The sequence below is a fragment of the Trichosurus vulpecula genome, chromosome 4, assembly GCF_011100635.1.
Source record: "Trichosurus vulpecula isolate mTriVul1 chromosome 4, mTriVul1.pri, whole genome shotgun sequence".
NCBI classification, from domain to species: Eukaryota; Metazoa; Chordata; class Mammalia; order Diprotodontia; family Phalangeridae; genus Trichosurus; species Trichosurus vulpecula.
Genome location: NC_050576.1, coordinates 185,734,757 through 185,761,343, shown reverse-complemented (window position 1 = coordinate 185,761,343; position 26,587 = coordinate 185,734,757). Strand labels below are relative to the sequence as shown.

General features: G+C 38.9%; 1 protein-coding gene across 1 annotated transcript in view; it reads right to left on the bottom strand.

Annotated features, from left to right (window-relative positions):
* Positions 1-23,951, bottom strand: part of MED1 (mediator complex subunit 1) — a 38,203-nt gene extending 14,252 nt beyond the window's left edge. The window contains exons 1-10 of the mRNA XM_036753838.1: positions 23,698-23,951; positions 14,710-14,816; positions 12,353-12,431; positions 10,985-11,039; positions 10,729-10,861; positions 9,976-10,004; positions 7,773-7,844; positions 6,350-6,424; positions 5,778-5,851; positions 5,318-5,407 (exon numbers count right to left, since the gene is read on the bottom strand). Of these exons, the coding sequence (XP_036609733.1) occupies positions 5,318-5,407; positions 5,778-5,851; positions 6,350-6,424; positions 7,773-7,844; positions 9,976-10,004; positions 10,729-10,861; positions 10,985-11,039; positions 12,353-12,431; positions 14,710-14,816; positions 23,698-23,722 (739 nt within the window). The 5' untranslated portion in view covers positions 23,723-23,951. The remainder of the gene's footprint in view (positions 1-5,317; positions 5,408-5,777; positions 5,852-6,349; positions 6,425-7,772; positions 7,845-9,975; positions 10,005-10,728; positions 10,862-10,984; positions 11,040-12,352; positions 12,432-14,709; positions 14,817-23,697) is intronic.
* Positions 23,952-26,587: the final 2,636 nt, after the last annotated feature.

Sequence of the window (26,587 nt, the reverse complement as noted above, 5' to 3'; positions counted from 1 at the left end):
AAAAAGACAAAGGACTAGCTAGACATTTTCTCAAATCCTTACAACCTCTTAAATCTCTCCAAAATAGGAATCATAGGCAAGCTATGAAGCAATTTTAGTTATCTCCATGGGCTAAGACACCAAAAATCCTAATGGTATAACAATTTAATGAACCAACAGCAGAGAAGACTAATCTCATCATATTAGAAGACTAATAACTCTCCTCTACCACTCACCATACTCTAGCAGCAGGGCTGGCTCCAGCTGACTCAAGGACTTTTAACAGAATTCAACTCCATACCATCCCATTCTTCCAAGTAGTAGATAATTAAAAGGCAAAAAGATTGCTCACACTAGGCCAGCAGTAAGGCGGCACTCTGTGTTGTGACAGAGCAAAAGACTCCAGCATCCAGCTAGAGTCAGTTATGTCTACATAGAAATGAGTTGGGGCAGAAACTGAGGACTCTGAAACTTGAATTATGTGGTATGAGTGGAAGTTAAGATGGCCTGGAGGTCCAGCCTCTAATAAAACCCTCATCAAAGGTAAAGGAATCAGACAGGGAACAAAAGGGAAATATAAGCAAAAAAAAAGACCAAAATTACTCAAGATCTCAGGAGAAAAAAACACAATTAAAGACCCTGTGCTTTTCATCAGTCATGTTCAGTTGTATAGAACTCTTCATGACCCTATTTGGGGATTGCCTGACAAAGATACTGAAGTAGTTTGCCATTTCCTTCTCTGGGTCATTTTACTGATGATGAAACTGACGCAAACAGGGTTAAGTAACTTGCCAAGAGAGCCAGTAAGTGTCTGAGGCCAAATTTGAACTCAGGTCTTCCTTACTTTAGGCCCAGAGCTATATCAATGTACCACCTAGCTGGCCAAAGACCCTAAGCATAAGCTTGTCAAAGCGACAGAGGAGATATTAATAATAGAAGGGAATACGTCCACATCACCTAAGAAGTACAGACTTCTATGAATAAATATTATAAGACAATGGAAAATTAATCAGCAGCAGAGGACCCTGTGGATTTGCAAAATAATTTGGAACCAAAGCAGGATGTTCCTTTACTGGATTAAAAGAGAACTAAGAATTATGAAAGCAAAATTTACAGCCTTCTCAGAAGAAATAACTGGCATAATATAAGAACTGAACTCCATTATAACATATCTCACTAATAACAACTAATAGTAATGATGATGATAGCTAATAACTAGCATTTATATATGCTTAGTGCCTTACAATTATTATCTCATTTGATCCTCACAACTCTGGGAAATAGGTACTATTATTACTCCTATTTAACAGATGAGGAAACTGAGGCAAACAGAAGTTAAGTGACTTGCCGAGGGTCATGCAGCTACTAAGTACCTCAGAACAGATTTGAATTCAAGTACTGACAAAAGAGAGAATAACTGACTGGGAATGCAAATAAACAGAAGTAAAAGACAACTGAAGAAAAAAAGCAATAATGTTAAAAGAAAACATGATTTCCATACATGCAAAACATATTGATCCCAAAGGCAAGATGTATAAAGACAACTTAAGGATTACAGGTATCCCAGGAGAATTTAAGTCACAAATGCAAGAAATAATATAAGACAGGGAGCAGAGTCAAGATGGCAGCTTAAAAACAGGGACTCGCTTAAGCTCTCCCCCAAATCCCTCCAAACACCTGTAAAAAATGACTAGAGCTACAGAACCCATGAAATAACAAAGGGAAACAAGTCTCCAGCCCAAGACAGCCTGGATGGTCACCGGGAAGGGTCTATCACACTGTGCAGGGAGCAAAGAGCAGCCCAACTTGGGCCACACCAGGACAGACCAGGCTAGAGTAGACCAGGGCAGAGCAGGCCTCAGGGCCATGAATCACTGAGCTATGGCAGTTACCAGACTTTTCAACCCACAAACACCAAAGACAACAGAGCAGGTCAGCAGGAAAACTGCTGGATCTGGGTGAGAGAAGTACAAAGTCCGGCCCCAGCCCCAGGGGCAAAGGAGATGGCCCAGGGCCTAGGAGGCGGCCCGGTGGCAGCAGCAGGGAGCTCAGGCGCTGCTTTCCAGAGCCCCTGGCCCACACAGTGGAGGGAATCAAGCAGCGTATCAGAGCAGGAGTGCAGGGGCACTTTGCTGGCGCAGAGGCAAGGTTCTCTTGCTTTGCCCTGCTTGGATCTGGGTCGTGGTCCTGGTTGGCAGTTCTTGGGGGAGGAGGAGCTCTCGTGTGGCAGAACTTGCAGTGACTATGGAGAGAGAGTCCTCCTGGTAGTTACATGGAAGAAAGAAGTGCTTGCACTCACAGACCACAGCACAGGCCAGGAGAGGAGCATCATACCACCTCGGAATAGAAGTAGCTCTGAAAACAGCAGGGCAAAACCCCTGAATTTTAGGACAAAGCACTCTCCACTCTGAAAGTGTGACATACCCTGACCAAAAGCTCAAATGTCAAGTAATTAATTTGCTAGGAAAATGAGCAAGTAGCATAAAAGGACTCAAGACTATAGAATCTTTTTTTGGTGACAAAGAAGATCAAAACATACAGCCAGAAGAAGTCAACAAAGTCAAAGAGCCTACATCAAAAGCCTCCAAGAAAAATATGAATTGGTGTCAGGCCATGGAAGACCTCAAAAAGGATTTGGAAAATCAAGTAAGAGAAGTAGAAGAAAAATTGGGAAGAGAAATGAGAATGATATAAGAAAATCATGAAAAACAAGTCAATGACTTTCTAAAGGAGACCCAAAAAATACTGAAGAAAATAACACCTTAAAAAATAAACTAACCCAAATCGCAAAAGAGCTCCAAAAAGCCAATGAGGAGAAGAACGCCTTAAAAGGCAGAATTAGCCAAATGGAAAAGGAGGTCCAAAAGACCACTGAAGAAAATACCACCTTAAAAATTAGACTGGAGCAAGCGAATGCTAGTGACTTTATGAGTAATCAAGAAATTATAAAGCAGAACCAAAAGAATGAAAAAATGGAAGACAATGTGTAATATCTCATTGGAAAAACCACTGACCTGGAGAACAGATCCAGGAGAGATAATTTAAAAATTACTGGACTACCTGAAAGCCATGATCAAAAGAAGAGCTTAGACATCTCTTTTAAGAAATTACCAAGGAAAACTGCCCTCATATTCTAGAACCAGAAGGTAAAATAGAAATTGAAAGAATCCACAGATCACCTCTTGAAAAAGATCCCAAAAAGAAAACTCCTAGGAATATTGTCACCAAATTCCAGAGTTCCCAGGTCATGGAAAAAACAATGCAAGCTGCCAGAAAGAAACAATTTGAGTATTGTGGAAACACAATCAGGATAACGCAAGATCTAGCAGCTTCTACATTAAGGGATCGAAGGGCTTGGAATATGATATTCCAGAGGTCAAAGGAGCTAGGATTAAAACCAAGAATCACCTACCCGGCAAAACTGAGTATAATACTCCAGGGTAAAATATGGACTTTCAATAAAAGAGGACTTTCCAAGCATTCTCAATGAAAAGACCAGAGCTGAAAAGAAAATCTGACTTCCAAACATAAGAAATCAAGAGAACCATGAAAAGGTAAATGGAAAGACAAATCATAAGGGACTTACTAAAGTTGAACTGTTTTGTTTACATTGCTACATGGAAAGATGATATTTGTAATTAATGAGACCTTTCTCAGTATTAGGGTAGTTACAGGGAACATACATATAGATAAGACAGAGGGTACAGGGTGAGCTGAATATGAAGGGATGGCATCTAAAAAATAAAATAAAATTAAGGGGTGAGAGAGGAATAAATTGGGAGAAGGAGAAAGGGAGAGTTAGAATAGGGTAAATGATCTCACATAAAAGTGGCAAGAAAATGCAGTTATACTAATGGAAGGGAAGAGGGGGCAGGTGAAAGGGAATGAGTGAATCTTGCTCTCATCGGATTTGACTTAAGGAGGGAATAACATACATACTCAATTGGGTATCTTACCCTACAGGAAATGAGGGGGGAAGGGGATAAGAGAGGGAAGATGATAGAAGGGAGGGCAGATTGGGGGAGAAGGTAGTCAAAAGCAAACACTTTTGAAAAGGGACAGGGTCAAGAGAGAAAACTGAATAAAGGCAACAGGATAGGATGGAGGGAAATATAGTCTTTCACAACATGATTATTGTGGGAGTGTTTTGCATATTGATACATGTGTTGCCTATGTTGAATTGCATGGGAGGGTGGGTGGCGAGGGAAGAGGGGAGAGAATTTGGAACTCAAAGTTCTAAAAGCAGATGCTCAAAAAAAAAGTTGTTTTTGCATGCAACTGGGAAATAAGATATACAGGCAACGGGGTACATAAATCTATCTTGTCCTACAAGAAAGTAAGGGGAAAGGAGATAATGAGGGGAGGGAGTGGGGTGACAAAAGGGAGGGCAAACTGGGGAAAGGGGCAATCAGAATATATGCCATCTTGGGGTGGGGGGTAGGGTGGAAATGGCGAGAAAATTTGTAACTCAAAACCTTGTGGAAATCAATGTTGAAAACTAAAAATATGGGGGCACCTGGGTGGGGCAGTGAGTAGAGCACTGGCCCTGGAGTCAGGAGGACCTGAGTTCAAATCCAGCCTCAGACACTTGACACACTTACTAGTTGCGTAACCTTGGGCAAGTCACTTAACCCCAATTGCCTTCCCTTCTCACCTCCAAAAAAAAATTTTGTATAAAATAATTATCTAGGGTAAAAAAAAAGAAAACCAAAAATATTAATAAAAAATAAATTAAAAAAAATACAAGAAAACTACCCAGAACTTACGAAAACAGAAAACAAAGGGCCAATTACAATAATTCACAATCTTCAGAGAAAAAAACTGCACTGAAAACTCTAAAAAAATAAAAATGACAGCAAAGGAGTTCACAAATGGACATAGACAAGCAAGGGCAGTGTTGGCACTACTGAGTTCATTTTAATATATATTTTAAAACAATATACAGTTAAGAGAGACTCAAGATTTTATATAATACACTTCTACTTTTGGTAAATGTAAATATTCATGTTTGTTGTTTGGTAAATGTAAATATTCATGTTTATGTCAAGTACATAATAAAGAAACAATACACAATGATCTCAATTCCTTATTTCTGCTTAAGAAGCAGCACTGAATATTTGATGGATTATTGGCCTTAAAGTCAGGAAAACCTGAGTTCAAATCCTGCCTCTGACACCAAGCTATATAAACATGTGAAAATCACTTAACCTTTCCAAGTCTCAGTTTCCTCATTTGTAAAATGAAGTTGTTCAACCAAATGGCCTCTATGGCCCATTCCACCTCTAAATCTATGATACAGATTTATCTATAAACTTTCCTGTAGAAAAGCAAGACTTACCATTATTTTCATGCAAAATGATTGGGGTTGCTGTCTTATCTTCCAATAGATCATAAGGAGAGGCATAGTACTTCAAATTCATCAAGTGACCTATGGAAATTAAAATTAGTTTATGTCTAAATAGAGATGTAACTCAGGTGAATTACTTATAAAGTCACTAAATCATTCACATCTCTGTGGGAAAGAAAACAGACTTTCATATACAGTGATTCACTGTCCAAAGTAATTCATGATATTTTGTGAATTATGTTTTATGTCTTATGAATAGCTCTATAGGCCATGCTTTCCTTAATGAAACAAAAGAAACCACTCTAGACTTTCTAGTCTAAGTATAAATGGACACTGAATTGAAAATCAATAACTGTCACCTATTACTTATTTTAATAACAAACCTGAGATAAAGTGGCTATTCACCTAAAGGTAATCCATTTTTCAAAATAAGCAAACTATAATGACATACCCCCACTCCTTGGGGTGAGATATCCAACACTGCCATGAAGTATCTTGTCTAGGGGACTTGCATTGGTAGCTTTCCTATAAGACAAAAGGTCTAAGTTTTACCATAAACAAGCATTAGTTTTCCTTATCCCTATTATGCTTTAAGAGTTCTCTTCAACATTCAATCTGTCTTGAACACTTTTAACTATAATTGTAAATGGAATAGGCCCAATTCACTATCTGGTCAAGGTAATTATTTATTTTAACATACAATGTTAATAAGATTCTGTATCTGGTTAACATTAGATTTAGGCACTATATTAGTATTTCTCTAAATGGGGGAGGTCAAACTTGACAGGGCAAGGTACCACAAAGACTGAGAGCTATGGAACATAAATGACTATCTAGTGGTTAAAATACCTAAATGGTAGTAATGAAAGAATAATCAGGTGTCTGGAATACAGTGGTACCACGTGGCACAGGGTGCTTGCTTTGGCAGCATATATATTATATAGCTTGGGAATGAAAGGATAATGAAATTTGAGAACCACTTTCCTACATATAAAAAGTGATTTTGGCTTTAGCCAATCTTACCAGTACATAAGTGCCATTTTGGATAGATCTTGTTCTAGGGATTGAAGAGCCAAGTACATTTTAGTCTTTAGTTTGCTGGAGAGAGAATTGGGGAAAAAAAAAAGTTAAAAAAACTGTTGGCATGAAATTGTAAGTATCAGTTTGGAATACTGTAAAGAAACTAACTGAAACGTCCATACTCTCTGACCCAGAGAACCCACTACTAGGCATCACCTAGGGAAGTCAGTAAGAAAAAGAAAAGAAACATATACATCAAAATATTTATACTAACACTTCTGAAATAGCAAAGAACTGAAAACAAAGTAGATGCCTATCAACTGATTATTACTGCACTATAAATTGATGAATATGACGAACACAGCAAAATATAGGAATACTTAAATACCCTGAACTAACACAAAGTAAGAAAAATGAGGAAAATTATATGTTAGGACAACAAATAAATGAAAAGAACAATAATAAAATAGAAAATGAATGCTACAAAATTATTTGGACTAAACTTGGTCTGAAAGAAGATATATGAGATGATATTTTCCTTGCTTCCTGGAAGAGGTGGGGGAATTATGGGTATAGAACACTGGATATGAGACATCATTTATATTTGTGTTACTATTGCTGAACTTTTTCTCCTTTTTTTTCTTTGTTAATAAGAGATTACTCTCTTGAGAGGGGATATGGAAAGATCATAGAAATGTAGATCAGGGCTGTCCAACCTTAGGTTTTTACTGAAAGAATAGACAATATATTTTGATTTGCCATTTTAGTGAGAGCTCTGAAGTAGCTCAGCTTCATTTACTAAACCATTTATGTAAATTTCTATGCTTGTAGGCCAGGCCGCATTTGGGACAGCCTTGATGTAGATGACATAAAAGAACAAAAAATATCAATAAAATACATTTTACAAAATAAATTGTTTCCATCACTTCAATGTACGTGGCCAGGAAGTTAAGAAGGGAGAATGCTCACATTGGAAGCAGACATTTCTTAAAAACCTGACAGGTGCTTCAGTTTGATTCACTAAAGTTGATTTTGCAATTTTAGATTAAAGGATCCAAGCCCAGATGCCAAAGTAGTAAGTTTGTCTGGCAGAATCCTAGATGGGGCAACCTAATGAAACTGACAGACTAGTTCCACAATACCTATTCTTCTCTGTTCAATATGCTAAAATACTAATGCAGCAATAAGCATTACATTCACCCTTCTGCCCTTATAATCAGCTTTACAGACATTTAAATTTAGCTTTAGGATGTTGGCTCTATTTCCAAGATTTCAACATGGATAAAAATAGCACAATGGATTGGTTCACAGACAATCAAAGCTAATTTTTTAGCACAATAATGATAACACATAAATATCTATCAATGGCTTATAATCAAACAATGTTTTTTAACCAGAAAAAGAGAAAATATTAAAAAGAACATACTTATCCCCTGGAAGTTTATACAGATTAACAAGGCCTTTAAGATGCTTGGAGAATTCATCAAAATTTTTCTCCCTATGGGACAAAAATGTTTAGTGAAAACATGGACAAAAATTAAATTTAACTTAATTATTCACTGTAAAGAAGCTGAATCTGAAGTTCTCATTTCAGCCATTTACTTCAATGTGTTTCTCCACCAAGCTTTTACTATACTTGCTAAGTAACAAAGTTCAACAGTTTGTTTCCCCTTTTCTCCCTGGCCCTGACTCACTATTATAATAACATGAAGAAGTTAACAAGCAGTTAAAGAAGACAGTAAAAAACCAAGAGACCTTGATTAATTCACATTATCAAGACAGCATACTGGTCTGAATATAGGTCACACTCTCCTACCCTCAACTTTACCTACTAATTTAGCATCTTTATAAAACCAAAATGTAGGCTCTAGTTGCACTGCGTGTGCCACCATGAAAACTGTATTCTTTCTTCTTGGACAAATGTGAGAAATCCGTCCCTAAATAATGCCATGCTGATAGGTTACTCTTTTTCGTAAATAAATTCCAGGTGTTAAGAGAATACTGATTGAGACAGCTAGATGCTGCAGTGAATGGAGCACTGGATCTGGAGTTAGGAAGACCTGAGTTCAAATCCTGCCTGCCTCAGATACTTACTAGCTCTGTGACCCTAGGCAATTTACTTAACCATTGTCTGCCTCAGTTTCCTCATCTGTAAAATAAGGATAATAACATTATCTACCTCCTAAGACTGTTGTGAGAATTAAAGGAAATTATAATTGTACAGTGCTTTGCAAATCTTTAAGAGCTATATAAATGTTATTATTTTTAATATTAATATTAGTATTCTTATTTTTGGTAGGGGGAAGGCAGGGCAATTGGGGTTAAGTGACTTGCCCAAGGTCACACAGCTAGCAAATGTGTCAAACAGGGCAGACAACACAAATATATGAGAATAAATGTAATGTATACAAAATAAATACAAGGTAGTATTCCTTGTAACAAAGGGGAAGGGGGAGAAGAGTTAAATGAAACTAACCAAAATATGTAATGCATATGCTAACATTGCACTGAGATTTACAAAAGCAAAAAAAATACAAATTCCTACTTCAGCTTCATATTAGTATTGAGACTGTGGCAGTGAAAGTCAATAGCATACTCCACTCCTTACAGAGTTAAGGCACTAAAGGGTGTGGAGTAGTTCAAATACGCTAAGCTACACCTAATGTGTTGGTTAGTTTTTCTGAATTGCTTTTGTCCCCCCCCCCTTTTTTTTTTTAATTCTTTATTACAAGGGGTGGCTCACTGGGTAGGGAAGGAAAGAAGAAAAATAAAGGTGATATAAAGACAAAAACATTTCATTAAAAATTTTTTGATTCAGAGCACAGAAGTAAAGAAGAGGTCTCCTACTTCATTCCTGTTAATGTCAAATAGGTATATTCTGATCATATTTCTACCAAAGTCTTTAAGACTTCAAGCTTAAGACTTAAAATTTAATTTCTTCTCTGTTAATATGTTATATTATATTAATGCCATACATTCCAAGATCCATCTATGTAACAGGATTCTGAAGGTTCAGATTTTGATGTTAAATATAAAAAATTTTAGAGCATCCTTCCTCCCAGAACCTTTGAATAAACAAACCTAAGTTTGCTTTAAGCAATGAAATGTTTATCTAAATCCAAGTAACAAAGTTGTCTTCCAGTTATATGAAAATCTAAGTTAACATATTTATTCTCCATGTATCATTCTTGAAGCAGGAGTTTCAAGACTGCATGGAAGGAGAGAAAAGTGCCACGCCCAGGAGATAGAAGCACTTAGACAAGCAACTTTGCCAAAAGGAAAAAAGCTCCTGCCTTGGGCCTTACATACAGAGGCAGATAAATGAATTGTGTTAAAGACTAACAAAAAAGTGTCTTTCTAAAAATGAAAAACTTGGAAGATTTTCTTCATGTTACTTAGATAGTTCCTCTGAATGTCCCATCATTTAGTGATTATGTTCCACGTATTTTTTTCTCTCTGCAGAGTTCACAAGGCTAAATCAGGTCAAGACATAAAAAGGAAAGTAACTTAGGAAGCTGCAATGAAATTTTAAGCAAAGACACTGAAAACCTACCAAAAGTTCGATTTCCTTCAGAGATCAAAACAACATTGTCAATCAGTATCAAGTAACTTAAATACCAATTTCTCACCTCAGTTGCTGCACCAGCTCAGGACAACTCTGAAAATAAAAAGATTGTTTTCTAAAAATCTAAACACAACATTTTTGAACACTTTCTCCCCTCTTTTCCCAGAACATTTTATAATAAAAACCTTAAATGAAAATATCCCTATTTAATCCAATGAAATTTCTTCAAAATCCAGGCAAATATAGTAACTAGTTTTAAAAAAGAAATTTTACTTTTTAAAAAGCTCAGTAAATATCCTAGAATCCTTCTTTAAAAGCATCACTGTGGGTCAATACCATAATACATTTTAACAGGTTATTCTGCTATTTCCACTTACTTACTTTGAACTGAAATTCATATTAGAACTTTTTATATTAAATTCTGTGTAATAACAAGCTATGTAACAGACTAAAACACAATACTAAAGCAAGTCAATTATTTAGTTCAAGGGTTCCCAATCTAGGGTCTAAACCTTTGCAATATAGAGCATGAGAAGCCTGTCACAGAGCTAATTCCTCTTAATGGAAAAATAATCTATGTGCATAAGCATGGTAAACTCCAGTATTCATTTCATATTTCACAAGGGGTAGAGGAAGATTTCTTGAAAGGAAAGGAATATGGAAACTGAAAAAGGTTGGGAACCCTTGATTTATGCAGGGGCTCATTAAATACCTGTACTTAAGTAATTTAAACCCTAAGAATTAGCAACGATTCACTTTTAGTTTTGTCTCCCTGTGTAAGTCCAACAGTTTCCAAAGAAATCTCAGGAGCACGTACCACAGGATTCTCTCCATGATGAGCTACTTTGACATCAGAAAGATGGCCTGTAGGATCTAACTGCACTTCCACATAGAACATATCTGATGTGATGTAACATTCGGTACCATTGGCACTAAGATGAGAGCCCAGTCTGACAGGAAACAAACAAACAAAAAATAATTATTAAACGATAAATAAAGAACTCCCTCTTCCCACCCTCGAAATCAACAATGACTTAAAATGTTTCTGTGTCTATAGTTAGAAAACTACTTACGCATTCTGTCTTGCTATAGACTCCAAACGATCAGTCATCGCTGGCAAAGATGTCACTGAAAAAAGGTGAAAATGACTATCACCAGGAAAGTTCAAAGCCAAGTTAGTTATAATATTGTTACGTACTCTTCGGCAGTGGATCATTGTGAAGTATCTAGATGACCCTCCAAAACACAATCTGCATGCCCATGTGGTAGGTAAAACTGCTTCTAAATTCTAAGGGATTAGTACCAAAATCTTCAAGAAGGCTAGATTCTAACCAGGGTTAACATAAGCAACATCTACTGGAAGAGCTGAAAACTAAACTTCCCCATCCCAACTTTAATCATTCAAGGACAGCTATGTTGTAACAGAAAGAGTCCAAACATTTTTTATGATAGTATTAAAAAATCGAGAGCAACATCAAACACACATTGGAAGAATAAACAGCTCAGATGATCCAGCCTTACTGGTGACAAGTCACAACAAAAAAACTGCAGCTGTCTGAGAGTGAACAGAATAAAATAGTTGTCAAATTAATTATCTGAATTCATTTTAAATCTTTTTTGGGGTGGGGGAAGGGGGAAAGCAAGGCAATTGGGGTTAAGTGACTTGCCCAAGGTCACACAGCTAATAAGTGTCAAGTGTCTAAGGCCACATTTGAACTCAGGTCTTCCTGACTCCAGCGCCGGTGCTCTATTCATTGCGCCACCTAGCTGCCCCCATTTTAAATCTTTTGATCATTTTCCTAAAAATATTCTCCAATACAATGCAAAAATATTTTTGATGAAACAGTGTTTGTTTACTTCTAAAGTTACAAATTATTCATTATAAAGAGAACACAAAGGCCCAAGCCAGGTATCCACATTTAGCTGTCATCATTGGTCTTTTTAGTCTTTGTCATTAAAAAGGACTAAAAGGAGAGGCTTGCGAAGTTTAAGAAGTTTTCCACATATAATTGTCACTAGATTTAGTAAAAAGAGAGGTAAATACCTAGAAGTCAAAAATCTTATGAATTGTAGTTTCGGTGTTAAGTATAAGAAGTTGACTTTGATGGAATGCTTTAGGAATCACAAAGCGCTTCAAATTCGTCATTTCACTTGGGCCTCACAGTAAAAGATAGGTAAGGCAGGTCCTACACCAAACGCATTATCCCTGATTGACAGATGAGGAAATTGAGGCTCGGGGGGGGGGGGGGGGAGAGTGAAAATAACTCACCCAAGGTCACCAAGCCAAAAAGCATCAGAGGGAGGATTTGGACCCAAGATTTTTCTAATTCCAAAGTACAAAGAAAGCTCTTTCCTCTATGCCACATTGTCCTGTATCATATAATATCTGAGACTGAGGCAAAGCCTAAAGAAGGCTCTGTGTTTGAAGGGTGTAGACAAACCTTTGAGTGCCTTCTGCAAAGTCTCCAAACAGCTGACCAAATACTGGTGACCACCAGTGCTCATCACAACCCGCTTTTCCTATGTCGATGGAAACGAGAATATTGAATCAGTCTTATGGGTAACACCGAATGACAGCAGAATATTCATTTAAGATTTCATAGACATTATCTCACCAGATACCACAGGCATTATTATTCCCATTTTACAGATGAGAAAGCAGAGGCTGAGCAAGATAAAAAGACTGTCATGGTGACTATTAGAAGGATTATTAGACCCCTCATCTCTTCTGACTCCCAGTCCAGGGTTCTTTCCTCAGTATAACCCTGCTTTTCCCTCATGCCTACATCTGTTTATGACCTACTTTCTGCCCAAAACTTTTCAGATCACCTAGCGCCTGCTAAAAAATTTCCAGCTCTTCAGCCTAGCCTATGAGGGAATCCACAGTCTATCTTTCCAACTCTCTTCCTCTCCTCTCCAAATGTACTTTTATGTTCCAAACAAACTAGACTCTTCACCATTCCTTGTCCAGAATCTCTGCTTTTCTACTCACATGCCTATGTTTACATTGTTCCCTATAACTCCCTAACTCTCATACCCTCCTGCTGAATTTCTGACCGTTTTTTGAAGCCCTATTCAAATGCTCTATTCTCAGGGAAGCCTTGCTGATTCCCCAATCAATGACAATTTTCTTCCTCATATGTCACAAAATATTTTCCTTGTGCTGTTTTTATTCACTTACATATTACTTAGCATTCTTGTTTTGTTTTAAATGTATATACCTCTACTAGGAGAGGAAGCATGGCATAATGGATTAAAAAGGAGGCCTCAAAGCCAGGAAGACCTAGGTTCCAGTACCACCTCGAACACACATAACAAGTCACTTAAGCTCTCCATGCTCAAAGTCAGGTGTGGCTGCTTGAAACAGATTAAACAGTAACTGGGAAATATTTAACAAAATAAGTGAAAATGCAATATAACTTAATGGCAATTTATGTTTTCTAAATCAAAATGTAGCTTCGGGGATCCTTGTGTTTGAGTTTGACACCATTACTCTAGGTAACTGTCTAAGACTATAAGTAACAGATAAGGTGTCCACCTCCATTAGTAAAGAAAGTTTCCTCTTTGGGTACTCCCTATACCAGTGAAATCACAAGACCAGTCCCTATTCAATATTCCCCTACTAGACTGTAACCTACATGAAGTTAGGAAATATGCCTTAATGTAAACATGGTATTTATTCTTAAGGTCTGGTATAATATTAGCACAAAAAGTATTATTTAATAGTTTTAAAATTGACTTGAAAGGCCTATCAACATGCTTTGTATGGTGACAATAATAAAAAATGACATTTATGTTGAACTTTAAGTCTAACAAAGTGCTCAATATACATTACTCACTAGAGATTCATAGCACCTCTATCAGACTGGTAACACAGATAACACAATTTTACAAATTAAGAAATTAAGGTTGCAAAGTTAAAAGAAACACAGGTAGCATCAAACCCAAATCTTCCTGATGCCAAGACCAGTACTATAAAAAAGAAACTGGGAAGCCTTTCTGGGCAAACAAACCAACCTTTATTATAGAAACAAAGGTAGTGGTCTGCAGTCTGCCCAGCATGGTCTGAAACCCCAAATAACACAATTCATAGTTATTTATAGGTCTCTTGATTCATGCATGGTGCAACAAAGTCCTCTAGAAACTGACTGATGTATGGTGCAAGATTGCATTCTGTAGGTCTCTATGTCCTAACTTTGTCCTTTCCATGATGTCTCAGTTAGCCTTTTACAGGGCTTTCTTATTTCATCAAGCCCCTTTATACTTTCAGAGGGTTTTCTTCATCTTTTTAATATAAAGGTTAATATATAGGTATGATTATTATGGTCACATATTTAAAATACAAACTTTATAATGGTCATAGTCACACTCCTAAGGTTAGCTAACACAGGTATTCACCCAGGACTAAACTCTCAGTATAAATCACACAATTACTTCTTATCCTAGTAAAATGATTGTAGCTGATAAATGATTAATAAAGTAAAGCACCCAAGGCATTGATCTTTCCTGTTACAGAACTAAATCTATATCAAGCTGTCCTGTGTCTTAACTTATAAGATCCTGAATTTTTTTAAACATCACTAATCGAATTTCATAACCATCCCATAGGTGGATCTCTAAAGTTGATAGCAACAATATAAAGACTATACACTGTAACAAATTAAAATAAAAAGAAACTGTAGAAGGGAATCCATGAAGATATATCAGTTTGAATAAATCCTTAATTCCATGACTTTTGCAAGTAACCTGTTAAAGCATCTTTCAGCAAAACACTGCCCCAGATTCTCATCATCCTTACCGTAACTTGACGAATGAGTTTAAAGGTTTCACTCCAAGGTCTGTTTTGGTTAAATTTTGCATGGAGTCTTTCCAAAAGGGAACTCATCTTACTCAGTTTCTCAGCCTCTACAATATAAATAATGATATATCATTAGAAAATCTTATTTATACCATGACTACTATCCTTTGTTTTCTTGCAAAATATTACTGCCTCAGCCAACAATATCAATACTAGATTGCAAGCAAACCCAACCTAAATGCCCTTTGGCCCACTGCCTAACATGCTATGATTAGGCAGATAAACTAGAACAGATACCTATAAGATTTCACCTAACATCATTATTATTGTGGGACCAAATAAAATCAGTAGATAGGATATCTCACACTAGATGAACCTCAGAAAGACTACTTAAAATAAAATATATTTAATGATCAAAGACATACAAACTTATTTCCATAACTAAGGAATCTATAGCTGAACTGCATTGCTGTCCAACCAAGAGAAAACAGAAGGCCACTTTTACTTCATATCATCGACTTGTAAACGGTTTGGTGATTGAACATTTACATTGGCCTTTAGCAACCTCTTGTAGCAAACTGATGTCATAAATTTGAATATGGCCTTTAACTAGTTAGCATTTGGGCAAAATTCAAAAAACATTTATAATGTGCCTACTAAGTGCAGAGTACCATTCTAGGCCCTGAAGGAGATAGAACATAGCTCCTGCCTCACAAAGCTTAGAGTCTAGAAAAGGAATAAGACAAACACATAACCGTAATATGTTATATGATTACATTACAAAACTACAAATGTGCTATATTATATGAGACACCAAAGGGATGATTGTTCCCAACCAGGTGGAGGAATTTTAAGATATCAGGGCTCAGAACCTGGACAGCAATCTGTACTATAACCACGACATTATAAAGACAAACAACTCTGAAAGACTTAAGAACTCTCATCAACAAAATGACCAATCACAGTCCAAGAAGACTCACAATGAAACATCCTGCTCACCTCCTGAGATGATGAATTTAGTATAAACTGAACTGAAACGTATTTTTAGGATATATTGCTTGACTATATACATGTTGTGGGTGGGAGGGTGCAGTGGAGCCAGGTTTTCTTTTGCTTTCTCAATGGGGTTGTGAGGGCACATCAGAAGGAGGCAGGAAGGATAGAAGGCAGATCTACCTTTGAATATAAAATTTAATTTTTTAAAACAGCATATCAGAGAAGTAAAGTCTTCATGGAAGAAATAGCATGAGTTGGGGTTTAAAGGTGGTCAAGTAAATAGTATTAGCAGATAACAAAGAACAGGGAACCTCGTTTGAGGCCTGATCAATAGTCCAGTTTGGCTGGGGCAGAAGATTTAGCATAAGAAAAGGTTTAAAAAACAGACGGGCCACTGAAGATTTCTGCAGACAAAAAAAAATCATACTTCGGTAGCAGTATAAAACATGTTTTGGAGAAGAAAGAAAAGTGAAGACTTTCTTTCTCTGATAATTTTCTATTTTTTGTTAGAAGGTTACTGCAATAATCCAGGTGATTGCTAATGATGGCCTGTAACAGAGGGGTAGCAATAGGAATGGGGGGAAAGTATGAGTGCCAGAAATGTTTTGGCAGTAAAATCAACAGCACTTTGTAATTGATTATATATAAGGGGTGAGGGAATGGTAATTGTCAACTGTCAACAAACATTTATAAAAGGCCTATTATATGAAAAGCATCATCTTCAATACTGAGAATACACAAAGCCTATAGCCATTGCCCTCAAAAAGCTTACATCTTACCGGAGGGATATAACGACTCAAATAAGCACAAGATACTTATTTTAAGCAGAGAGAGGAGGGAAGAAAGGAAAGAATACTCCTCCTAGGAACAAGAATTTCCAAGCTGGACGGTGGGAAGGTCATGAAAGCAAGGAATTCCAGAGTTACAGCTAGCTAAAGGGGAAAAGGTAGGTTTGGAGCCAAGGGAAGCAACAACAGTAAGAGAGGTGGACAGTGGAAAATGAGAAAGGATCAAGAAGCCTGAGGTCAGGATGAGGAAATCAGTAGATGTGTTATTTACTTTAGAGAGGCATTATGGTGGTATAGTGTTAAGAGTACAGGACTCTGAGTTAGGAGAAAACTAGATTTGTATATACGGTTCTAATACCTACTAGTTATTTAGGCAAGTCATTTAATCTCGTAGAGTCTCATTTTCCTCATCTGAAAAATGGACATAACAATACTTGCAATAGCAAGCAGAGCAGTACAGTGAAAAGAGCACTGGCTCTGGAGTCAAAGAACCTGGGTTCAAATCCCATCTCTGATGCTTACTACCTGTTCTGGGCAAGCCACTTAATTTCACTAGGCTTCAGTTTACTCATCTGTAAAATAAGGAGGCCAACACCTCTTTCAGTTCAAAACTTATGATTCTATGAACACCTACCTCCAAGCATTGTTGTAAATAAAATGTTCTGCCAACTTCAAAGCCCTATATAAATACAAGATTTTATCATTCGATGAACATTTATTATTCACCTACTATGTACAAGATATTGAGACTACAAAAACCAAAATAATTGCTGCCTCCTGTGGAGAGGGTATTTAAATATAATATGTATGCAGATAAGTAAATATAAGATAATTAAAGGAGGGAGAAAGCACTAACAATCGGGTGGGTGAGGCAAGAACACTTCAAGTAAAATGTGGGCCCTTAGTTGAGCTTTGCAGAATGTACATTCCTGCCATGGGAGGCACTCTGTGTAATGGCACAGAGATAGAACATGGATTTGGGGGAATAGCCAGTAGGCCAGTTAAGACTGAAACCCAAAGTATGTGAAGGGAAATAAAATGGAAAGAGGCCAAATTGTAGTAGGTTTTAAATGCCAGGCTAAAGGGTTTGTATTTTATCTTAGAGGTATAGGTAGCCACCAAAGACTTTTAATCAGAAGAATGGCAAATTCAGACATATGGATTGGGAAAAAAGAGCAGAAGCAAGTAGACTTTTTACAATATTTTGGGATGTTATTACAATAATCCAGATAAGAGATAAGTCTGAACTAGGGTGGCAGAAGTTTGAGTGGCGTTAATGGGGCAGAGATGTGACATCATGCAGATAAAACTGATAAGTCTTGGTAACTGATTAGCTATAGAGGGAGTACAGAACAGGGACAGAGAAATCAAGAATGACTATGAGGTTTCAACCTAAGTAATGGGACAACTGTGGTGCTTTCAACAGAAACAGGAACATCTAAAAGCTGTGGGGGAACATGGGGAGGAGCCAGGAAAGATGAGTTCTGTCTTAAATATGTTAAATTTGAAATGCCTATGGGACATCCAGGTGGAAAGATGTCCAACAAGCAGTCAGCAATGCTGGACTGTAATTCAAGAGAAAGGTAAATAACAGCTCTATTTTCCTTTACTGTATTATACAAAACTTGATTTTATTTTTAGCGTATCTTAAAAGTCTTGTGCCGAAAAATTTCAGATAAGGAGAAACCTATTTTTAATCAGTCTTTTTAATTCTCTTATGGTTGTGTTAGCCAACAATAAACAAGCATTTATTGAGCATCTACTATGTGCCAAGCACTGACCATACTAAGTTCTGGAGACACAAGAAAAGGCAAAAAGCAGTCCTTGTCTCGATGAACTCACCATCTAACAGGGAGACAATACGCAGACAATTATGTACAAATAATATGTATACAGGATGAATTAAGAACCGTCTCAGAGGGAAGGCACTAAAATTAAGGGGAACTGAGGAAGGCTTGCAGAGACCTCCTTGGCTGTTTTCTACCAAGTCTTGGTACACAGTGATTTTTTGGTCAAGGGAGAGACACAGTCATACCCATGTCCTAGGAATATTCATATGGCAGTTGTGTGCAAGATGGATTGGTGAGAGGAGAAACCAGAAGCAGGAAAAATAATGAAGAGGCTACTGCAACAGCCCAGATGAAAGCAGAGGAATATCTGACCTAGAGTAGTCGCTTTGTAGGTGAAGAGGAGATGGATGAGAAAGATATAGTCAAGCTACCAGGAATGAAGAGTGAAAAGAGAATGTCGTCATAGTTTGTTATTCTCAATATAATATAATCTGTTGAGATGTTTCTTAAAATTCATACAACCTAAAGATAACTGGATGGCAGAGATAATCAAGAGTTCAATTCAGTTAAGATGAAGGACCAAAGGATAGAAGGAATAAGAAATCATTACCAAGTACAACTTCTATACAGAACCTTCATTCACCTTATTCCCTACTTTCTAAACCATTCAGGCTCTACTCTAGCTATGCTAGTATTCCACATTTATTTCACCCATTTCCATCTTGGAGACTCTACACTTATTCCCTCCCATTAGAAAAAACCTACTTCTTTTTTTCCACCTACAATACCTCTTCTTTGCCTGGTCTGCCAAAATAACCAGCATCAGATTGTGCTTTCATATAGATGGAAAGCTGAAATTCATGCCCTAAGTTGAAAAGTTTCCTGAATACTAATAAAAATTTTCAATCGCCTGTATCCCTAGAGTGATCTCATCCACTATTATGTCCAAGCCCAATTTTCCTCCTCATACTGCCTCCCCCAGCTCCAGTTCCACCTGGCTGCTGGTTACCTTGATCTATACATCTCACCAAGACCTCAAATTCAACACATGCAAAACTGGACTCATCATTTCTCCTCTCTCCCCAAACCTCCAACTCTCCCTAACTTCTCTATTTCTATTGACACCACCACCTTTTTTCCTACTATGCCAGACTGGTGTCATCTTTGATTTTTCTCTTTCCCTCATCCCGTATATATCCAGTTAGCTGTCAAGTCATGTCATTTCTTTCTCCACAATCTCCCTCATCAGGGTACTTTTCTCTTCCCCAACCACAGCCACCTAAGTTCAGGCCCCAAACTCTGTTCACCTAAATGATCAAAACTAGATCCTAACTTCTTGCTTCCAAACTATTTAATGTCCAATCTAGTCTCAAATAATCAGATAATTTTCCTAACACACCTCTATGATCATATTATCCCTTGTACTTAAAAAAGCCTTCAGTAGCCTTCTAAATAAAATGTGGGGGCAGCTAAATGGCGCAGTGGCTAGAGCACCAGCCTTGGAGACAGGAGGACCTGGGTTCAAAACCAGCCTCAGACACTTGACACTTACTAGCTGTGTGAGCCTGGGCAAGTCACTTAACGCCAATTGCTTCACCCAAAAAAAAACAAACAAAAACAAATAAAATGTGAACTACAGTAACATAAACAAATGACACTAAAAAGAAGGTGAATGATATGTACTTATAATGATCGATTTTATCCCCAGAGAAGAGATAAAGATATACATCTCCTTCCTTTTGTTAGGTGGACTACTGATGCTAAATGCTGTATATGCAGTTGGATTTGGTATCTGTTACAAGGGAGGACTCACTGGGTGGTAAAAGAAACAGAATATATATTCAAAAATATATTACAAATGCAAAACCAAAAAGTATCAATAAGCATTTTTTAATTAAGCACAAACCCCTGACCCTGATGTTAAAGAACTTTCCCAATCTAGCTTAGTTGTCCATTATCATCTGATGTATGGGTCATTTGTCCCTGTCCTGCCATCTATCCTAGCCCAAACAAGTGACAGGAGGACACTCTGACCTCTCTTATTCTTCTTCAAGATCCTCAATTCTTAATTCTCAAATTTCGAGATCTCCCAGGTACTCGAAATATTTAGGTAGGTACCTGTGCTACCTATTTCACAGAGTTACTGGGAGAAAAGCGCCTTCCTAAGTATTAAAAAACTTCAATAATGTTAGCTAGTACTGTCTCGGCATGATTGTTCACAAATATCATATGCCGGTCAAACTAAACTATTTTCTATCTCCCATTCCACATCCTTCATTGTGCACTCTTCCTGTTTTCATGCTTTAGTCCATGCTATCCCCTACACTTGGAATTAATTTGCCCCAGCGTCAGTCTTAAGGAACTCAGCTGCCAGCTCTCATTTGGCACTTTCCCTGCTCTCTTTCTCTACTTCTGAGTGAAAGTGAACACCCCTTCAAATTTCCTGTCACACTTCGCCTGGGTCTCTCTTCCACATTCATTATCAAAATAGTACCCATCCCCCCTTCTCCCAGCTTCCCTATTTCTGTCAAGAGCACCATAATTCCTCTACAATAATCAATTTCCCAAACTTGGCATCATCCTTGAGTTTGCTCTCCTTCAAACCCCATATTAAGTCAGCTGCCACATCTTGTCAACTTTGCTTCCATTTTTCCCATCTGTCCTCTTCTTTCCATTTATTCTAAGTCAGCTCCTTGAGGATATCAAGTGATTCAATTCTGCCTTCAAATCCTCAGTATTGGGGCAGCTAGGTGGCGCAGTGAGTAGAACACTGATCCTGGAGTCAGGAGGACCTGAGTTCAAATCCGGCCTCAGACACTTGACACATATACTAGCTGTGTGACTTCGGGCAAGTGACTTAACCCCAACTGTCCTGCCCAAAATACACAAATAAATAAATAAATAGATCCCCAAGTATTTAACACAGTGCTTGGGACAGGGTAAGCACTTAATAAATGCCTTCTGATCGACAGATTCAGGCTCTCACTATCTCCAATCTGGACTACTACAATAGCCCTAACTAGTCTTCCTACTTTCAATCTCTCCTTTCTCCAATCCATCCTCTACACAGCTACCAAATTAACAGACCAAAAGCACAGATCTGGATCATGTCACATTCCTGCTCAAGAAGGTTCAACGGCTCCCTCTTGTCTCTAGGACATTTAATGCTTTTCAGTTTGTCTTCAACATATTTTACCAGATTGCCACAATAATCCTCTTCACACACTGTCCAGGATGTTGACACTCCTCTGTCTATGTCTGGAATGCTCTCCTTTCTTAATGCTGCTTCTTGGAATCTCTTGCTCCCTTCAAAACTCAGCTCAAGTGCCACCTCCCTACATGAGGGTGTGCTGATTTCCTGCTCCCCTCCTCATTATTTTGCATATATTTTGCATTTATGTGTATATGTGTTTGTGTGTGTGCATGAGCATATATTTGTATATACGTGTATATACACAGTTTCTCCCATTTTGTCTCTATAAACAAAGTACCCAATACATTGCCTTAATAAATATTATGTTCTTCGTGAGTACTTGTGGAATTGAATCTCATTACACCTAGTATCAGAGGTGTACACTTGGCCTTTCCCCTCATTAAATTGTAAAAAGAGTCTGTGTCATCAAGAAGCACTGAGAAACCATGGACGGAGCACTGTATTTCAGTAAGACTGTGCTCAAATCCAGCCTCAGATACTAGCTACGTAAAGGCAACCAAGACACTTAACCTCATCTAGAAATGGACAGGGCAGTGAGTAGAGCACCGGCCCTGGAGTCAGAAGGACCTGAGTTCAAATCCGGCCTCAGACACTTGACACATGTACTAGCTGTGTGACCTTGGGCAAGTCACTTAACCCCAACTGCCCTGCCAAAAAACAAAAACAAACAAAAAAAAAAAGCTAGAAATGGACAGGGACTGGACCAGTGATCTTACTGGTAGAGGTAACTCCCAGATACGAAAACTCCCTCTACCAATTCAAGTTAGCACACCTTCTCTGCAACTTGTGGTTGCCTGGAGCATTAAAAGATGAAGTGATTTTCTTAGGGTCACACAGTTAGTATGTGTAAGAGATGGGACTTGAACCCAGGTTTTTCTGGTTGAGGCCAGCTTTCTATCCTCTAGGCCATGTTTCTTTAAAAGGAAGATAATAACACCCACATTACATGGTTTTAAGAAGCATATGCTATTAGATGGTTTTGTTTTGAGAGAATGCACCTTGTAATTTGATCCAACAGGCATCTGTCAATCATCATACTGCTAGATGCTTAGGAAGACCAAAGGAAACCAAGACCAAACAGAAACAATCCCTACTCTCAAGGAGCTTACGTTCTACTATAGGGAAACAACACAAGTAAATACAAAACAATACAAAGTAATGGGGGAAAGCACTGACAACTAGGGGAATAAGGACTATGGGGGGGGGGGGGAGCCGGGGAGTGGGTGGAGGAACATCATACGGGGGAGGGGAAGTAGGAGGAGGAATGTCATCTGGATATTTGTAAAGTATCCACTGTGTCAAAACAAAGTCTAATAACAATAAGCAGCTAGGTGTCATAGCAGATATCGCACTGAATCTGGAGTCAGGAAGACCTGAGTAAGTTCACATCTTGCCTCACTAGCTGGATAACCCTGAGCAAGTCAATCTGAAAAATAGAGACAGTCCCTACCTCACCGAATTGTTGTGATGATAACATGAGAAAACCTATGTACACAAGCTTTACAAACATCAATACTCTCTATAAATGCTGGTGCTAAGGCAGCTGGATGGCGCAGTGGATAGAGCACTGGACCTCTTGTCTGGAAGGACCTAAGTTCGAATCCGGTCTCAGCCATTCACTAGCTCTCTGGGACCCCGAGCAAATCATTTTAAAGCGTCTGCCTCAGTGTTCTCGTCAAAAGGATGGGGATAATAACCACCCACCTCCCAGGGTTGTTGTGAAGATAAAATCAGATAAAGTTTGTAAAGTAAAACTCTAAAGCGCTTTATATGATTCGTGCCAGACTTTTTTCAAAAATCACCCTCGATCTAGGCTGCTCGCGCTACAAGCCAGCCCTTTATCCGCACAGCTGTTTCTACTTCTGTAGTTACTCGCGGGTTTCTGGCACGTCTGTTGTTTCTCGTATATCCACCATGCCCTTCCGCTTCTCCTTTACAGTGACTTTACTCGCCGTTCCCTGGTGCAGGGTCCTTGAGGCCACCAATGTCCAGCCACTCCCCTCCCGACCCCCCCCCCCCGCCCGCCTGGTCATCAGCAGCACCGCAGACCGCGTCTCCTACCGTATCCTGCTCTCCACGTACAGCAATGGCTCTGCCAACCTGAGGGGGGGCCCGGGCCCCACCCACTTCCCGCAGGTTCCCCAAACCTGTGTCTCCGCGCCCGTCCGGGCCCGTCCTCCCCGCGGCCCCAAGCACTAACCTTCCGCCTCCCCCTGAGCCTTCATCCCGGAGGCGGGGAGGGAGGGCCTTCGCCCGCCACACAAACGGGAGACACCCTTCCCCACCCACCAGCGGGGGGCCGAGCCTCCTCAGGCTTCCCGGGGCGCTGGGCTCCGGGGCTGCCCACTCCGCCCCCCGCCCCCGGGAGGCTCAGTCCGAAGAGCCCGGCGGCAAAAGTTGAAGGGTGCCCGCGGCCGCCGCCATCTTCCCCAACGGACCCTCCCCAAGGCTCGCGAGAGCAGCGGGGAGCCGGCGTAGGGGCGTGCGCGCGTACGTATGCGTGCCTAGTGCAGAAGAAGCACGCAAGCAAGACTCGCGGAAAGTGTCTCGCGAGATTTCGCCGAATTCTTCTTCCTCCTTCTTTAGGGAGCGTGGATTAATGGTTCTCGCTGGTCCCTTTTGTAGTTGGAAAGAATGTCCAGGGCATGACAGTACCATGAGTTTGGAGAAGTGAGCGCGTGCAGAAATAGTTTTTCCAGCTTTGGCAGCCAGAAAGTTTGCCTTTTGTTCCTAACTGAGGAAGGGTCGGAGAAAGGCTCATCCCCCCTGTCATCACTATCATCACAGCTCCTACTTCTTTGGAGCTTGGACGTTGCAAAGAATTCCTCACGCTGTATAAAATGAGCAGCAACCTTGTAGATAGTACGACTACTGTGGTGATCTCCACTTTACAGAAAAGCGAACTCAGTTCTAGTGAGGATAGGATTTTAGGGTCTGGAGGAACTTTTGAGATAACTTTAGTCCAACGCCTTGGCGTTGCAAAAAAGAAAACAGATCTAGAGAAGAGAGGTAACTTAGAGCAATCGACCAGCAATATTCAGTCCATACCACGTGCTAGACACTGTGCTAGGGGCTGGAGGATGCAAATACAAGAATGACTTAGCCTTTGCCCTCAAGGAACTTAAATTCTAGTAATGTTTGACTTGTTTTGACGTCCGAAAGGCACTAAAGAGCAAAGTTGGGCTTTGAAACCAGCCTTTAACACCCGACTACAGCTTTTTTACTTTCCACCATACAAGGCTGTATCCAAAGGTCATAGGTCTAGTAAGTGGTAAAACCAGGACTTGAATCCAAATCTTATAACTAGTCCAGCGAAGTTTTTATTATATGAAGAAACCACCCCCATTTTTCATGGTTACCCACTTCTCTCCCCAGCTTCACTATTCTGATATGAAAATATATTAGAATAAGAAAGCTGTTTCCATTAAGAAAGCATTAGTCCATGCATCAATACCCAGTGTACAAGTGCTTTTTAAGCAATGTTAGAGCCAAGAGGAAATCAAAGAGATTGGGCCACTCTGCAGGCAGTGGGGAGGGTGATAATGGATGTCAAAGGACTCAATTCTTTATTCTGCTGTCCTTCCTAAGGAAAACAATCTTCTGACAGGGATGTTTTGTGATTTTTCCATAGGCAAAGAAACTTACCAATCTGGAGATATTTTTTCTTGGTGGGAAAAAACAAGAGTTGGATATGAAAGCATTATCATTAGACTTTGAAATATTAAGCAAGAATAGTTGAAAGGAAACAAACTCAAGTGAGAATGTAAGAAAGAAGCTAACTGGCCTCGAATGACCAGGCTTGAAAAAAACTGCCTCTCAGAGTACTGAAAGGACTTGAGGGATGTGATTACTGAGATGCTCTGGCAATGATGCTTGAAAAATCATGGAAGGAATGAATGTTGCCAAAGGACTTCTGATGAGCAAATAGCCTGGCTTTCAAACAAAGAAAAAATTTAGATTCTTTAAACTATGGACAAATGAGTTTGACTTCCGTTCCTGACAAAATTTTAAAACACTATATAAAGGAATAGTTTTGTGAACACTTAGCAGTGATTACCATGTACTATCAGATGAGGTTGGGGTGCATGTGTTAGTTTTGCTTTGCTGCTGTTTTCCTCTCTTATTCTTTGTTACAAGGGTTATATTTTGCTACATGAGCAGGGGACATTTGCAATCAAGTATGAATGCAATCTCAAAACAAGATATCAATAAAAATTTTAAGAAAAAGAAAGTTATATTTAACTTCATTTCCCTTTTTTTGGTCAAAGTTTATAGATCCAGAAAGTGCCATAGGGTATAGCATATATGGATTTCATCAAGACATTTGACAAGAGTCTTTTATAATATCCTCGTGAACAAGATGGAGGGATGTGGGCTAGATCATAGTACAGTTAGGATGGTTTCAGGAACTGGTTAAACAGCTGTACCTTCTTCCCCCAAATAGTTATTAATAGAATCATGTCAACCTGAAGGGACTGTAGCTAATGCCACCAGGCTTTCATCCTGGAGTTTTACTACTCAACATTTTTTATCAATGACTTGCATGATAGATAGATGACATACTTGTAAAATTGAAAATGCCACAAAGTTGGAAAGGATAGCTAAAATGCTGAGTGACAGAATTGGGATCCCAGAAGACTTTGACAGGCTAGGGCAATGAGCAGAATCCAGGAAAAGAAACTAATCTGACATACAAGAGGACTGGACTTGGAATTTCATTGGTATAAGGAACCTCGGTGAAGTACCTCTCTACCAGTGTATATGGGCACCTTCCCTGCAACGTGCAGTTGTACAGTTGCCAAGTATAATGAGAAGTTAAATGACTTGCCACGAGTCGAATAGCCAATACGTATCAGAGACAAGTCTTGAACCCAGATCTTCATAGTTTTAGGCCACCCCTCTTATCCACTCCAGAGTACTGCCTCACCACACTGAATCTAATAGGATAAAACTTAATGTGAGTAAATGCAGAGTCCTTCACTCAGATTCAACAAACCAACTCTTCCATTACAGTCTGGGGAAAACATGACTAACCTAGGGCCTTTTAGTGCACTGTAAGCCCAAGACAAATCTAATCATGACATAGCAGC